The sequence below is a fragment of the Musa acuminata genome, chromosome BXJ3-11 (assembly GCF_036884655.1).
Source record: "Musa acuminata AAA Group cultivar baxijiao chromosome BXJ3-11, Cavendish_Baxijiao_AAA, whole genome shotgun sequence".
Taxonomy (NCBI): domain Eukaryota; kingdom Viridiplantae; phylum Streptophyta; class Magnoliopsida; order Zingiberales; family Musaceae; genus Musa; species Musa acuminata.
This window is the reverse complement of record NC_088359.1, coordinates 2,966,459-2,982,649: the sequence shown is the minus strand read 5'-3', so window position 1 is coordinate 2,982,649 and position 16,191 is coordinate 2,966,459. Positions and strand designations below refer to the sequence as shown.

Here is a 16,191-nt window from a genome sequence, read left to right as displayed (position 1 = left end):
CATCAGGATCTAAAACAATGGCGACACATCTGTCAGCCATCGCAGAATTAGGAGACACCATTTTCGTGTTTATAGTTTCGGTTTGTGGTAATTCGAGCTTTAAATTTGTGTCGTTTGAATTAAAATCAACTACCAATTTTGATTTTTTTTTTCTTTGACTTTTGATTTTTTAGGCTTTTTTTTTTGTTCTTTGTTTTGTTCGTAAAACACGCTCGCCATTGGTGATTTGAACTTTCGAACTTGATTTAGTAAACCTTCCGATTACAGTAATTTTAACCACTTTGATTTGTTCAAATCATCCAATCTTAGTTATGAAATTTATCATAAATAATTTACTTTCAACTAATTTATTTGATTTCCGATGGAATTTAAGAATATTTTGGCATATTTCAACATTATGGTCTATTTCTCTTTATCTAATTAGAATTTTGGATCTGATAATTTCTTGGGTTTAGACTGATAACCTGTTCTTAAAAGAAGATCTTTTTTTAATTTATTTATGTGAAAATGTAAACTATAATTAATAATAATTGATTGGAATATTTTATATTTTTTATGTGTTCATTTTTATTTAATTTAATAATAGGAAAGTCTAGCCAATTTTAATATATAATTATATATATATATATAAAAGATTTCATGTCTCAAACACAATATATTAGATATTGAATTATTATATTTTAAAAATATATATTAATTTGATGATAGTGTATCAAATTCATTTATCAAAGATTGAAGGATATATTTTAGTTGATAGATCCTACGATCAAAATCGATAAATCTAGCAGTTAAACTCAGAATTTATACTCAACCAAACATTTCAAAGGATTCTCCAATGTTCAATAATCGGCATAGAGCAATCATTATGTTCTTCCACTAATATTAATAGTCTTACTCCTGCAAATAAAAAGATTATTTTCTTAACTTAAATCACATCACAGAAAAAAATTATTGTCCTAGGAAGGCTCCTCTGCATCACAATCTAAATTCCCAATTGATGCTCATTTGGATATACACTTGATGCATCTAAATTCCCAATTGATGATCCAACAAAACAATTCCATTGGTTAATGGCTTAATGCTATGCCAAACCCTAACCCCCAAATAAAAGAAGAAAAAAAATCAAACATGATTCCATAAACTTGCACCATATTATCTCATAAAGACCTCAAGATAGGCCAAAGTAATTCCCATTCTGAAGTAAAATGCACTATGGTAGGATCTGAATTCACCTCCAAGACATCAAAGGTACAAGAACTTACAAGGAATAAAGCAATGCACTATTAAGATCCTTCCGAAATAAGTTCATCACATCTGATAGTTAAATTCAGGTAAAATAGAAAAACTGAATCAAGAAGCTTTTACATGCAAAATGACCAACCATCAGAGGAAACTAAGAATGTAGGAGCATGCATTCATTATTGGCACCAAGAGGTAACACAACAGTCCAAATTCCAAACACTACTTTTTAAGGACTCTACAAACCATAATTATCAAACAGCAAACTTATACAAAAGCTTTACAAACAACTGAAATGTGGAACAGCAGTATTCAGACTTGTTTCATTATCAACAACAACAATAAGCCTTGCGGGTGCTTGTTTCATCAGAATTGTGATATTCCACTATTGCAGTGTGAAAGAAGTCTGACTATAAAAGATACCAAGATTCAAATGAAAAAAATGTGTACTTGAGTATGAATACCATCTTTGAAAAAGAAGGCCGATAAACCAGTAAAAAGACCAGTTATAACAAACAAGAAACTTATCATGTAGTTCTACATGCTGAGAGAGAAAGAGAGAGGAAATCAAAGAATGGGCATACTAATATGATTAGACAAATTAATCTCGATTTAACTCATATGAGACAGGGAGCACACCGATGAACAAGGCTCCTGTCAAGCTGTAACTGCCACTAACAGTTAACAACATTCACCTCATTTGTCTCTACCTAAACGACATATAGGAGCAAGAAATGCTTTCTCACTCGAGTTGAACACTGCTCAACTATGTCAACAATCAATAAGCAATGTTAAATATGCTTTACAATACTGAAAACTAGCTGTGTGAAAAAAAAATATATTAATCATATTAACGAGGAACCTTTCTCACTTGAAGGAAATGTCATACAACCATTAAAACCATAATGCAGAAATTTGAAGACTGATCAAAACCAATTCCATCTCGTGAAATAGCACCGATGTCCTTACGAATATCACCATATTCATTTTAAAGGCCACAATTTCATCTACTAGCCACAGAAAAGGTACATCACTGCACTTCAAACTCAAACAATAGCAAATAGTGGTGATACCAATTACCTAACAGAATTTTCTTCCATGCTTATTATGTTAAGGTGCACATCCTTTTGTATTTCTTTCCTATTTTGCTCCATATTCTCTGATAAAGTGAGCCTGAAAGATGGGCTGACTTAAGTAGTTATATCTAGAACTACAAATCTCATGCAACTGCAACAACCTAGGCGATGTGTTTTTGTTTGTAAGAAAATGAAGGCAGTGCAGAAGTACAATTTCACCAAACTCACCATTTCCTCTAGCTGTTAAGTTTTCCTACATGTAAAACCATAGGATTTCCTCTCTCCGCAATAAAATTATGGTACCAAAGTGAATATAGAATGGGCAACTACAAAAATGCAAAGAAGCTACATTGTTAAATCTAAGAATCTCCTAGATCTCTTAGGGATGAAATGGTAATAAAAATTATTCCCAGCCAATAAACAAAATATGCTTGACCAGCCAAGAAATCATTATCCCTACTAGCTGAAAGCAAATAATTTACAAACACAGGATGTGCTTCTCTTATTAAAAAACAAATGCATCATCAATATATAGATGGAAAGAAATTGACGAGGAAAGTTACACCACTTAAAGCAAAAGAAAATCATAAACTATCACTGCAATGTCAGCAACTATTCACCCAAAAGAGATCATTAACTACTACATTGAGGGTTCATTATGAAAATCGCAGACATACAAAGGATACCAGTTAAGGGTTGAAATCAGGGTTTGCCGTACCGAGCCGTACCACCCGGTACAGGCGGTACGTACCGGTCCGACAAGTTGTCGGTACGCGGACCGCCCTGTACCGGTCCGTACTGTAGCAGCGCTACAGTAACACTGTAGCACACTGTAGCAGTGCTACAGTGCTCGGTACACCTCGGTATACCGGTCGGTACACCCGTACCGTACCGTACCGTACCGTACCGAGCACGAGTCGAAACGCCGGTACGGTACGGTACGGCAAACCTTGGTTGAAATACATTCTACTAAAACACAGATCTTAAGATCTAAATGTAGGTGAATAAAGACTCATATTAGGCATCCTTCAACTTCTTTGCCGCCTTTTTTTCTCTATCTTTTTAATAACGCGCCTCATGAAAGGTTTATTATCCCAACTAGGCTTAACAAGCCTTTGGTACCGGCGAATCACTCTCCTTGCAATCAAGGTTCTTTGCTTCTTCTTAGGCCTTGCTGCCGCAGGTGGTGAAGGTAGTATTGCAGGTGCATTAGGAGACACTGTTGGAACCTCCAGTGACACCTGTTGTGACCAACTCCTACTTAAGTCATTATACCCATCCATCCTTCTCATCAGTTCCTGCCATGCCACATATATGTTATGTTGGTAGCAATTGGTTTGCGTCTTAGTAATTAAACCAACCATAAATACAATACCAACCTCCACTCTCTCCTCCATTGCAGATAGTCTTGTCATCATATTGTCCTCCAAATAACGCACAGAGTGTTCAAGGGCCTCCAACCGTCGAGAGAGGTTGTGAACCTGCATCAAAGTGGGCAGAAATATCCTCAAACTTCATAGGTCACACAAAGATTACACAAAAATGGACAACTGATATAGGTAATATGCTGCATACCAGCACCTCAGAAACTGAATCTTCTCCCTGTTGCATGGGTTCCTCCAGCTGTGAGCTTGTGTTAGCATTCTCCATATCAAACTTTTGAAGGAAAAAGGATGAACCAAACTGCAAACAGAAGTGGACAAAACAAAGGCAAAAGAAAAACTCAACTAAACAAAAGCGTGAACTTTTTCAATGGTATTTTGACCTAGACCATTCAGTTCCAGGTTTCCAGATGATGCTCGAGGTGCCATAAATGTTATATTAGACAATTCAGTTCTCTTCAATGCAAAACAAGGCAAGAACAATTGCAAAATATACCAAAAAGTAAGACATTTTAGTCTTTTATAGAAAGAAAACTGAGTATGTAACTTGGATGATGCACCAACTACAAAACTTAAAATGAATCCAGGAATATAGGAAAAACAATAGCGAAGAAAAAGTTAATAGAAACCTAGTCAATCATTGACAAAGTTCCACAGTATCACTATGATGCCAAAAGATTATAATAAAAACAATAAAATATTTTTTTGTAATGATTAATATCATCAAGTCACAAGATGGTCTCTTGAGGTGCCATGTATATTACGCATACCAATGCCTTGGGTTTCTAGTTCAACACTTTCCTATAAGACATCTATCTATGAGATAGCCAAAATCGCACCTTCCACTTCACACCCACTCTCAAGCTCGGTCATTTATTGAGCATATGCAAGACAAAAACTAAATCTATCCTAGAGGGCAAAAGATCGATATTTGTGAATCCAAACCAGACAAAGGCGTTTCTCCAACTTTTCAGCTTTAATCAGCTCAACAAAATCCAACCTTGACGGGTTTTTAACCCATCGACACAGGCGTCCTGCTAAGATCCTCATTCTTACAAGGAACCAAAGGTAAAGGCCCAAAATCCCTGGCGCAAGGAAAAGCAAAAACGCCCTAAGTAATGAACAAAAAGGTTTCTTTATTTATCCAGCTAGGGATTAAATCCCTCGATATCACGAGACTTTTGTCGATATATCCGCAAACAAGGAAGTTGCTTTGTAGATAACAGACCTCGATACAGGCCTTACAAGTCCTCCGATAAGCACGAAAACACTTGGAAGGAGAGAAAAACGGGGAAGGTTGTACTTCTTTTTTTCCGCGCACAAACGAGGAGGAAAACAACGAGGGGAGAGATCACAGACCTCGCGGGGAAGAAACGTACCGCGCTTCGCTAATCGCCTCGAGAGGAGGGTGGATTTCCCTTTCGATTTGCGAGAGGATCGTAGAAAACTCTGGCTCACGCCTCGCTCACCCGGCCCAGTTTGGCTTCGCGTCCCCAAGAAGTCGCCCTGGCTGTGGGCGCCACACACGGTCGCCCGTGGGGTCCACTACAAAGACCACTAAGAAAGCTACAATTATTAATACTAATTTCTCTTTTTTTTTTATCCTTCCTTCATTCAGTCAGAAAATTAATTTCTATAAAGTTTTTATTATTCAACATATGAAATTCTCTACGAATAAAATAGTAATTTGTTTCTTAAAACAAATTTGTTTTAGAAAACAAGGGCAGTTGTCAAGAAACGGTTTACGAGGACGAATGCAGACAGGTTTGTTGTTTTCAGCAAGTCGAAAACAGAAACGTTTTGTTTCCGGTGTCTGTGGTGGCAACGTGGCCTCTTGCAATCCCCATTTCCTCCCTGTTAAAAATCTTGTCTTGCCTCCGTCGTCCCCCAAAGTAGGGTGCTGCATAAAAGGGCCGGCCCAGCTCGCTGCTGCTATCCGATGCTCGGTTCCGCTCGCATCGCCCTCTCTCGCCTTATCTCTCCCAGAAACACTAGCTTTTCCGTCTCCCTCCGCCTCGCCAAACCTCTCTCGTTCTTCACCCTGAAGGCTTTACCGGCCCCTGCAAAGTTCCTTGCTTTCGATTCTCGGGACCTCCGCAGAGCCTTCATCCCCTGCTCCTTCTTGCTGCCCTCGCCGGCGTCGTCTCTGCTCTCTAGATCCGCCTCTGACATGGCTTCCTCCAAGTCTGCAGCATCCATCCATGACTTCACCGTCAAGGTTGGTCTCGTTGATTGGTCCCTTATTCTTGTGTTCATTTGGAATGTTTGGACCCCCTCTCCGCGCAAAGAGAGAGGGAGAGAGAGGGAGAGAGAGGTATTTTGATGCGCGATCGATTGTTTATTTGGGTGGATTGTTTTATAGTTCGAATTTTGACACTAAACTCGATGCTCTTTGTTTGTTTCAAGATAAGTGATACTTGTGTCTCTTGAATTGCTTGAATCCTTTACGTACGTCGTTTCTTTTAATACTCGAGGTTGGTTTGTCCTTTACTTAGTTATTTGTCTTCCGATGTGGCTTTGGGGGCTTCACGAAACGGTTCTGCGAACTTTTGGTCAGTTGTTATTGCGACATATAATTTATTTTAGATGTTTGTTTGATGCTTTCTCGTAAATTTGTGAAAGTTATCCTTCTGGATCAGATTTTGATTATGTGCATGAATTTTTGGCGCTTGTGTTCATCTTATTATTTCGTGTGAAGTCATTGTCGTGGTAGCTTTTGTTTATTTAATTTCGTTAAGGACACATATGAGTAATGTTAGCCCTATTTGGACATTTACGAACTTCAGATTTATTTCCTTTCTAAAAAAAGATCCATAAAAAAATAGTAGAGAACTTTCTTTGATTTAAATTGTTCAATGCTTTGAAGATCAGGTGTTCAGTTAAATTGCTCAATGCATTAAAGATCAGGTTTTGGGTGAAGAGCTTTTGATATGAATTTATATCAACCTCCATTGCAGGATGCCATGGGAAAGGATGTGGATCTCAGCATGTACAAGGGGAAGGTTTTGCTGATTGTTAATGTGGCTTCTCAATGGTAATTAGTTGTATTACGATTGTTAATGTGGCAACTCAATGCTAATGGTTTTGCTGATTGTTAATGTGGCATCTCAATGGTAATTACTTGAGGACGATAGATCTGAAGCATACCAAGTCAAAGACCGAGTTGTATTACGATTTATATCCATTTATTTTGAAGCTGAATGATGTCAATTATTGTGTTTCTGTCTGATATGTAGTATCATATTCATATTGCTCTTAATTTATTCATAAACTAAATCTCTAATTTTGTTCGACTAGTGGGTTGACAAACTCAAATTATACGGAGCTCAGTCAGCTGTATGAGAAGTACAAGGGCAAAGGTACTTGCTTGTCGCTTAATCTTCCATGAAGTAGTATTTAATACGTGGGTCATAATTGGTCACTACAAAAATATCTGTTTGCTATCTTTTATCATGATCTCATTACTTAAAGATTGATACAGCTGTTTTCGTCTCTGAATGGAAGTGTGAGAAATCATATGTAATGCTTTTGGTTGTTGAATACACATCTTTCAACAACATGGTCCACACGCAATTCTATATTACGTGCACACTTGAGATGGACACTCATTGGACCTTCTTGGGATTGCACTTGATGCTTGATGTTGAATATGTTTTTTTTTTTCAACTTAAATTTGTTGCATATTACAGATTTCGAAATTTTGGCTTTTCCATGCAATCAGTTTGGGGGGCAGGAACCAGGAAGTAATGAGGAGATTGTTGAATTTGCTTGCACTCGTTTTAAAGCTGAGTATCCAATCTTTGACAAGGTAATGCTTCTTCGTTCATTTGTGATCACATTCAAGCTTCTTCTTCAGGTAAAGTAGAGAATTTAGAAAACCTTCTGTTCCAATAATCATAATTTTCATGTAACACAGAGGTCATGCTTGCAATATTGCAGAATAATGTCATTAATGTAAGAGATTAATAACCTCACTCTTACTGCTTTGATTTTTGTAGTGTTTCCATATGTGCATGCATCCTCTTCTTCTTCTTTTCTTTTCAGTAGGTTGTTTTTTTGTGTGCCACTAATCTTGGATCTAATAATTTTTAACTAGTTATTTCAATAGTATAAACTAAGCATGTCAGGCTAAATGCTTTGGTTGATCTTCCTACAAATATTGATCTGTGTGATCTGAGATGAAGTAATCTTTCTGAATTAGGTTGATGTAAATGGCAACAATGCTGCACCTGTCTACAAATTCCTTAAATCCAGCAAAGGTAGCATCCTTGGGGATGGCATCAAGTGGAACTTCGCCAAGTTCTTGATTGACAAAGATGGTCATGTGGTGGACCGCTATGCTCCCACCACATCCCCTCTGAGCATCGAGGTAACATCGAACACAAAACCATCCCTTAGCTCATTTCCATTCTTCCTCGAAACCTGTGTCATTTTACAAAATCATCTCTTTTGTCTATTCTGTTACACCTCTCGATCGTGTATGCCTTCTTTTAACTTTAGATAACATGTCAAAAACCTGCAGAAGGACATCAAGAAGCTCTTAGGCGAAGCCTAAATCGTGGGTACTTCGTTCAGCTTCCATAGAAATGTTGCTAAAGGCAGCATATATCCTTGAAGTCTTAATAGTAGACCTGCATTTGTGTGACAGTCCTACATATGTATTTTGGGCTTATGCTAGAAGTTTCATGGTGGATTTCTGCACTTTGTTGATTCAGTAAGGTTTAAAAGTATCTACTGAACAATTATTGCCTACCCATTTGCTTATATTGGTGCTGTTCTATAAATCTTCATTGTTTCACAAAGGGAATATTTATCTATCTAATATGATCTATCTTGATCATGTCACCTTACTTGGGTAGGGTGACTAACAAGGTAGCTTTCTAGGAAGGCAATTTTGATAAGCAGCTATTGCCTCTAACTTTGTTTTCAGAACTGCTTGACCTCTAATGAAATTATTATTTTTTTCAAATAAAAAATCTTGATCATAAATTGGACGATGTGATGAAACAGTTGCTTACATTTTTAATTCATGTTTGGAAGTGTTAAAATAGTTCTAGAAGTGATATAATATGATATGATGCATGGGTCATGATTCAAAACATGCAATGCTTATATCTTGTATCATATTTATCAAACCCATCAAAATAAGATGTCTTACCAAAAATATTATCTTCAATTGGTTTGACATGTTATCTACCAAAAAGTTTTATCTTAAAATGGTTTTAGTCTTATTGATCAAAAGTAAATATAACATTATCATGATTTTTTTGTAGCAAAGGTTTTGTAATCATAGTTGACTCATTCAAAATTATTTGGAATTGATTTTAGCCCTTATTGATCGAAAATAAATGTAAGATTTTCTTAAATCGATTGTACGATAAAATATAAAGCATGCTTAAGTGAGATAAGAACTCTATTTTTTCTTATACTCGAGACCTCACCATAATTGCCAACATGAAAACAACAATAAAGCAGCATCGAAGCAATTCATACCCGGCAAAGCTCTTCTAAGCAGAACTTAATCTTCCTATCAACCCAAGGATTATGATTGCTTTGCATTATTAAGCTTGCCTGCTAACTCAATCCTGCATAAGTTAAAAGGATTCATGCAATCAAGTTCAAAAAGACAACGAATGCAAAGAGAACATGATCACCAGTAACAGCTACATCGAGATGAGACTGTCTGTTTTTCAACAAAATTTCACCACCTACATTAACAGCACAACACAACATAGCATGTTTTGAACAGATACATAGCTTAATTGTTAACATACAACACATGAACAGCAAACTAATCTAACAAGCACCAGGTGATGTCTGGAACAGAAGGCATGTTAGCATGAGTTGAACTTAAGACTTGAGTTGCTGCGAGTCCACCGAATGATGACTCATATGAACAACACCACTTTGACACAACCATTAGTAAGTAGCAAGCTAGCCTCGTGTTAAGTCGATATCGATATGAGCATTCCTCATATCCAACTGCCTCGAACCAGGCCATCCCCCCATGACAGAAGAAGGGGTAACATTTTGATCGGGAATTGCGGCGTATGGTGCACTTTGCTCATCCCCAACCTGGAGTTCGGATGATTGGGCACCTGTTTCATTGCTGGCTTTCTGTTTGCTCCTTGCCTTCGATCCAGCGTAAATGAAGCTTCCTACAATTACCTATAAGAACACAGATCATTGAACAAATAACTAACACCAAAAAAAAAAAAAAAGAAGCCATGCATGGACCATGGAGACAAAAAGCACAGGAGTACAAGACTTGGTTAAGCCGCAAAGTAGGGGATCTTGATTGACAGAGTTTCTTTTCTGGTTAACAATTTGATTTTCGAGAAGCAAATCTAGAGGACCAGGTAGGGGATCAACAAAGAAGACAAACTGGTTGCACTCAAGATCTGGCTCAAGCACATCGACAAAGATATAGGAATTGAGAGAACTGCGATGACATATAATTATTACCAAGGATACACATGGACGCAAGATATCGACATCCAAGGATGTTATATAAAGCCTGAACTAGTTACCTGTACAGGGGTTGCAGCTATAAGCAGTCCTGCTACACCACCACCGATTACTCGACCATCAGGACTAGAAAGGGATATGCTCAGTCCTCCAGTTCTGCTTCGTGATCCATTACCGTTGTCGGTCAGCATGTATGAACCAGACAAGCAGAGTATTTCAAAACGGCCCTGACCAAAACCACTACATTAGTTAGTAAACAAGAAATCTCAGGAAAATCCTGAATCAATGACATGAGTGAGGTCATCTTCATATTGAAGCCAAAACCACAATAACACTTGTGAGACAGGATGAAACAAACTCTGAAAGCACAGAGGAGATTCATATTATATAAATATATGTAAGGTAGAAAAGACCATATGCTAAATGCTGAGTCTGTAGATTCAACAGTATGTTGATTAAGCATAAAATATATCTTCCTAATATTAGGAGGATCATGCAACTTACATCCACTAATGCTCAGTTGCTCATATTAGCTATTCAATATTTATCTTGCACTATAGGTAAACAACAGGAAAGAACAAAAAATTTGAGAAGGGTGATGTCATAGGCTTAAAGGGCAGGTGAGTGACCAATATAGGTAATTACTTCTTGGACAAGCTGAGACCAGTTTAAAATATCTAAGCATTTTGAAACCAAATATTTGTGTTGAAGCCAGTAAATTGTTAAACTTGAATTAGTTAACAAAACAGTTTAACATTCCTTGGAATCTAACTTCCATCAAGGTAAGTCATAGAGAGGTTCAGAGGGTCAAACATTGTGGAAATTGTTTATATTGTAGTAATTTGAATGTGATCATTTTTTAGTTCCTCCAAGCACTCAAGTGCATCCACTATCAAAATATGTGATCTCTTTTGCTTTCAACCACTAGATATATTCCATATCAATCATTAGTAGCAAATAAACACTTGTAAACACATCTTCCAAGTTTAAGTCAGATAAATCATGCACTACAGTGCCAAACCTCATAAGTGACTGTCCCACCAGAAGTTGCAGACTGTCGAAGGGTCACAGTGGACACAGCACCATTTGCTGAGAGGATACATACAGCCCTTGGTCCCTGCTGTGAAAATGACATTATCTTTGCAGCAATGTCCTGATCAAGAACAGTTACTGTTAATATCATCAGCATGAGCCACAGTGTAGTCAGTAGTCTACACAGTACAGGAATCGGAACAAAGAAGGATGTTATGAACTTCCACAGGGGAAACTGGAAACCACAACCATACGATGCTTTTTCCAGCTAAGTAAGAAAAACCATTAGTAATGAACCATAGTTCAAAATTATTGAAGGAAGCAAAAGAATCTAAAAGTGAAATATGTCCCCATATAAGCTGCGTTAAATTATTCAAAACTTATTTTCTCTATCCTAATTGTAGATATTTTATTGTCAAAGAGTGCTAGCAACATAAGATGCAAAACACTTTAGAGCTTATGAAAATGGTACTGAAAGACAATGGCACCTAATACAACATTCCAGAATGTGCAATACAAGTCAAGCTCGATACACAGCAATTAATACTTGATGCCAACTACAGTGGCAACTAAAATATTGAACTTACAGTCAGTAAGCAGAATGATAATAACACTATTGCGGGATGCTTCGCACTGAGGGCGAAAGAATTTTACCCGAATCTTAGCAATATAATAACTCTTGACACAGCATCTCCACGATAAAAAAAAAAAAATCAAACAATGTTTCTCTTGATGCAAAGAAAGATAATAGTAAGTTCATGTGATCTTGGGAATTAAATAGGATGCAAAGAAGTATCTGCAGATACAAGATTGCAGTTCCATCCGGTCTACGAACCTCAAGTTAAAAGCTGTGCTTCAATAATGGGTGACCGAATTGTTTTAACTAACAAGAAATAATGAATATTCACAGATGCCCTGTTAACTTCAAATTTGACGCAAGACTTGAACTCCATACCATTAGAACAGTAAGTTAACCTTAGTTGGTCAAAGACCATGCAATATGTTTCAATGGAAAGATATCCAGTTTAATCCACCTTTTTTCTCGAGAAATAGACTATAAAATCCATACCTCTCCTATCGCGATTGTTATGACATGTGGAGTAAAACCCATTCCGGCCGAACCAACAACCCATTCACCTGTTGCAAGGAAGTAACAGAAGAAAATTTAGAATCTATTCTGACAGTTTATGTGGATGTCAACAAAAAAATATCTTAGTAATCAAACACATATACATAAAAAATGTTCGGCCAAGAAGTTAATAAGCTCTTAACGAACTCCAGACAATTCTGGCACAATCGAACAGCAGCGCATTCACAGATGTTGCAGTAAAGAAATAGTATAATATTCAGACATCCTGACCATGGAGACGGAAGGGGAAGAAAAAGGACAGCTTTTTTAAGTCGACAAATCTCGTTTTTGTAATTAAGATTCTCATAAATACTACTCCTGATCATACATGCATATATCTCCATCAAAGTTGAAGCGACCTCACACTTCATAGATCAAACCAAGCGGCATTGCATTATCCAAATTGTCATCCGGGTAATCCAACAAAGAGACACCAGATAAAGGAAGAGAAATGCAAGTTCTGATGTACCAAGGAAAGCCAAAGAAGAGAGTTCTTTCACCCACCAAGTGATGCTAACTGTTGCTTCCTTCCAGTGCCTGGAGGTCGCCCTCTCCCCCGCTTCAGGGTAGGAGCGCCCGCGCCCGAAGCTGTCTCCGATCCGATCACCGTTGCGGAAGGGGGAGCGGACGACGAAATAGGCGAAAGTGCCAAAGCTACACTCCCATCCGGGCCATACTTTCTCGGCCTTCCTCTCTTCCTCTTCACCGGCTCCGTCTGGCTGGCTCCCTCCCCGAGACCGCCACCACCACCACCATGTAACGAGGCCGCTGGCGGAGACTCTACCTGAAACGCCGCGGAACCAACACCAGAGGACGGGACGACCAGAATCGTGCCGGGGTTCGGCAGCGACCGGACCCCAGGCTGCGCTGCCGCATGCAACCCAGGCTGCGAACCAGCAAGAGAACCAGGAATCCCTCGATGCGCGATGTAGTAGGCTGGACCCGACATCGCCATGGCGTCTCTCCCATCCATACATGCACCGGAGGAGGAGCTGGTCCTCCTCTCCTCAAGAATCTAAAGGCAAAAAGATATAGCTAAACCACACAAAACACCAGCAAGATCGGAACTTTAAGATTCTAGGCGAGACCAGAAACGAAGCCGAACCCTAGAATCGAGGCTCAGGTCAAGAAACTCGGAGGCCATGGTGAAAAGCCAGAGGCAAATGTCATTTCCAGCCGGTCCGCATACTGTAAAACAAGAAAATTTGCACCTTTATCTATTTTCCTCCATCAAATTCCCTCTTTCATGCAGGACAAGGTCAATAGTGACGTAAGAAGCGGCAGGGGCAGATAAGGAGGGCACCAGCTTCCAAAGCCTGCCCCTTTCCGAGAAATGGCGAGAACCTAGGCTCCGAAGGAGATTGGTGTAAGGTCCTAGAGCAGGAAATGGTGCAGTTAAGGCCCCGAAAGCTTCCAAGAACCCTACTTTCGCGAGCTTCCTCTCCCTCTTCTTCCTCCAACTGTTCTCTTTGTGCAAATGTCTTTAGGGAGAAAGAGAGAGGATTGGAAGGGCCGAGCGATGGTAATAGGAGCAACAGAAGACGGTGCCCAGAGTCATAAATGAGAGAAAGTGCAATCAACGAGGCAGGCGATCTCCGGGAAAGAGAAGCAGGACGACGGAAAGCGGGAAGAACCCACTATTGTTCTATATCTTGCTCATCTTCTTCTTCTTCTTCTTCTAACAGCAGGAAGAAAGAGAGGAGAGGTGAGTGTGTCTAGGCGTACGGTGGATACGGCGATGATAGGATAATTACAAAGCCTACTTTTTTTCCCCAAAAAAAATAAATATATAAAAAAAATAAAAATATTGTGCGATATTTTCTGAAGAAACGAGACGGAGATGATTGGTGGTCGTCATCTTTGCTGCCCGACCGAGACAGCGAACACCCATCGTCTCCGGACCCCGCAGCTTCGGGACTTCATGGGTCGACCGCTACTCCTCACCATCGGGCCCCACTCGGTCGGTCCATCCAAGGCCTCGAACGCGTACGCGGGGACACGCAACTTGCCGCTTAAATCTTCGGTTTCGCGAATCGCGACGCACGCCGGTCCCGACTTCCACATGAGTCACTCGTGCAGTGGGCCCCACGATAGACAGGTAAGAGACACGGGTACTCAAGGTTGCGTGATCAGAAATCGCCTCCCGACAAATCGGATGACAAATGGACCCGAGGTGAGCCCCGCAACGATGGATGGGATCGGCGAGATCTAGAGCCGTTCGATCCGCGACGGACGGACCGAAGCAGTGGCTCCGTGGCCACCACGACGCGAGGCCCGATCCGGTGCAAGGCGCCACGCGTCTCCCGCTTACAACTCGAGCGGAAGCGGGACACGATGGGGATACAGCCGAATACCCCCCCCCCCCCCCCCCCCCGCATAGAGGTTCGCGTGCGGGCGTTGACACGTGAGCCGCGGCCGGAGTCCGGCCCTGCGGCAGCGCTGCAACTGTGTGGGCAAGCGTGGCTCAGCTTTTGCAGCAGCAGATGACGCGGAGGGCTTTGGAATTGGTGCCTCTCACGGGCTCCAAAGTCCAAAACCGCGGCTTCCGCCCCCCCTCCCCGTCTCCAACCCCACCGCGGCTCCCTGTACGCGACAGGGTCCTTCCTTGTGATGCGCTCACGTGCATGGTGTGTTGCTCTATGAGTTCTGTATCCTTGCGATCGACACGGCGTGGCAAAGGTTTATGCCTTCCCTGTTGTTGTTGAAGAACAGGAACCGGCATGCCCACAAGGAGCAGGTGGAGTGTCTTCTCTCCGTATGCAATCAAGCTCTTTTGTAAGAGCATGATCTGGCTGCTTAATTAAGTAGGCCTAGGAAATAGGAGGAATCACTTTCCGGATGAAACATAACTCGAGGAAGATGCCTTGCGCCACACTCCTTCCAAATGGCTCTGAGCTCTGAGCTCTGAGCTCTGAGCTCTCAGCTGCGTTCTTTCTCATGTCTCTTGGCCAATTTGCACCACATCTTGGCCAATTTGCTGGATAAGCCTGGGCAGCTCTACGCCATGGCTGTTGCACCTGTGAGCTTTAGGCCAGTAGGACATGGGGAAAAGATTCACTGCTGTGCTTTTGGGCGCATGGCATCATGCTTCATGTTGAAGGCAAAAGTAGGCTGAGGACAAAGAGCTATGCTTCAGTGTGATGTTTCAACCTTCTGGGCACTCAGCTGCTGATAATGACTTCGAGTGATATAAATCCAGATTTATCTTTAATATATATTTCATATGTACCATAAAAAAAAAAAAGGAAAGGGTAAAGCCTACTTGCATTCATGGGCATAGAAATGGATAAATTATTTGAAGTAATCTTTAGAAATACTATAACACATTTTAATTATTTAAAATCGACTATATGAATCTTTCGTGATGTTTAAGATATGTAAAAAAGCATATATCTAATTAAGTTCAAAATAGTTAATTTTTTATTTATAATTTTTATTATTATTTAGGTCTTTTATCTTTCATTATGTATTAACATTAATCATTTTCATATTTTCTAATTACTGCATGTAGAAGTCTCTGTATTATCTTAATTTTTTTTATCTTATCTTCTATAATATCTAACTATTTATGAATAAAAATATTTTTTTTATCTTTTCTAGTAACTTCATATATCTATCTTAATATTTTTTATTTCGACAACATAATATATATATATATATATATATATATATATATATATATTATTTTTTGACTATCCAACACTCAGATCCATAAAATATTATTAGTCTTATAATCATCTTATAATTTTTTTTTTATCTAAAAAATTTTCGATGATCACATGAGACTGCTAATGTCTTTTGTTATTTTAATCATTCTATTTTTACTCTGTGAATAATATATTCATCGATCTCTCTATCTTATTGA

General features: G+C 39.4%; 3 protein-coding genes across 6 annotated transcripts; 1 reads left to right on the top strand and 2 right to left on the bottom strand.

Annotated features, from left to right (window-relative positions):
• Window positions 1-2,883: 2,883 nt before the first annotated feature.
• On the bottom strand, window positions 2,884-5,230 carry LOC103970351 (uncharacterized). The gene is made up of 4 exons (XM_009384100.3): window positions 5,057-5,230; window positions 3,891-3,998; window positions 3,695-3,796; window positions 2,884-3,613 (listed from the first exon to the last, which is right to left on the bottom strand). Exons 2-4 carry the CDS (start codon window positions 3,963-3,965, stop codon window positions 3,344-3,346), a joined length of 447 nt encoding a protein of 148 aa, XP_009382375.1. The 5' UTR covers window positions 3,966-3,998; window positions 5,057-5,230; the 3' UTR covers window positions 2,884-3,343.
• Window positions 5,231-5,582: 352 nt separating this feature from the next.
• Window positions 5,583-8,449, top strand: LOC135652959 (probable phospholipid hydroperoxide glutathione peroxidase). The gene is made up of 6 exons (XM_065174344.1): window positions 5,583-5,915; window positions 6,655-6,731; window positions 6,995-7,056; window positions 7,387-7,505; window positions 7,899-8,066; window positions 8,220-8,449. Exons 1-6 carry the CDS (start codon window positions 5,637-5,639, stop codon window positions 8,250-8,252), a joined length of 738 nt encoding a protein of 245 aa, XP_065030416.1. The 5' UTR covers window positions 5,583-5,636; the 3' UTR covers window positions 8,253-8,449.
• A 934-nt stretch (window positions 8,450-9,383) lies between these two features.
• Window positions 9,384-14,063, bottom strand: LOC103970349 (AT-hook motif nuclear-localized protein 9). Of its 4 annotated transcripts, none has more exons than XM_018820799.2 (7): window positions 13,630-14,063; window positions 13,432-13,514; window positions 12,831-13,341; window positions 12,267-12,334; window positions 11,187-11,318; window positions 10,228-10,392; window positions 9,384-9,865 (listed from the first exon to the last, which is right to left on the bottom strand). In XM_018820799.2, exons 2-7 carry the CDS (start codon window positions 13,468-13,470, stop codon window positions 9,632-9,634), a joined length of 1,149 nt encoding a protein of 382 aa, XP_018676344.2. In that variant the 5' UTR covers window positions 13,471-13,514; window positions 13,630-14,063; the 3' UTR covers window positions 9,384-9,631. The 4 variants fall into 4 exon arrangements, with proteins under 4 accessions (XP_018676344.2, XP_009382371.2, XP_009382370.2 ...); XM_009384096.3 differs by having other exon boundaries at window positions 13,671-14,063; XM_009384095.3 differs by having other exon boundaries at window positions 13,432-14,063.
• Between the last annotated feature and the right edge of the window lie 2,128 nt (window positions 14,064-16,191).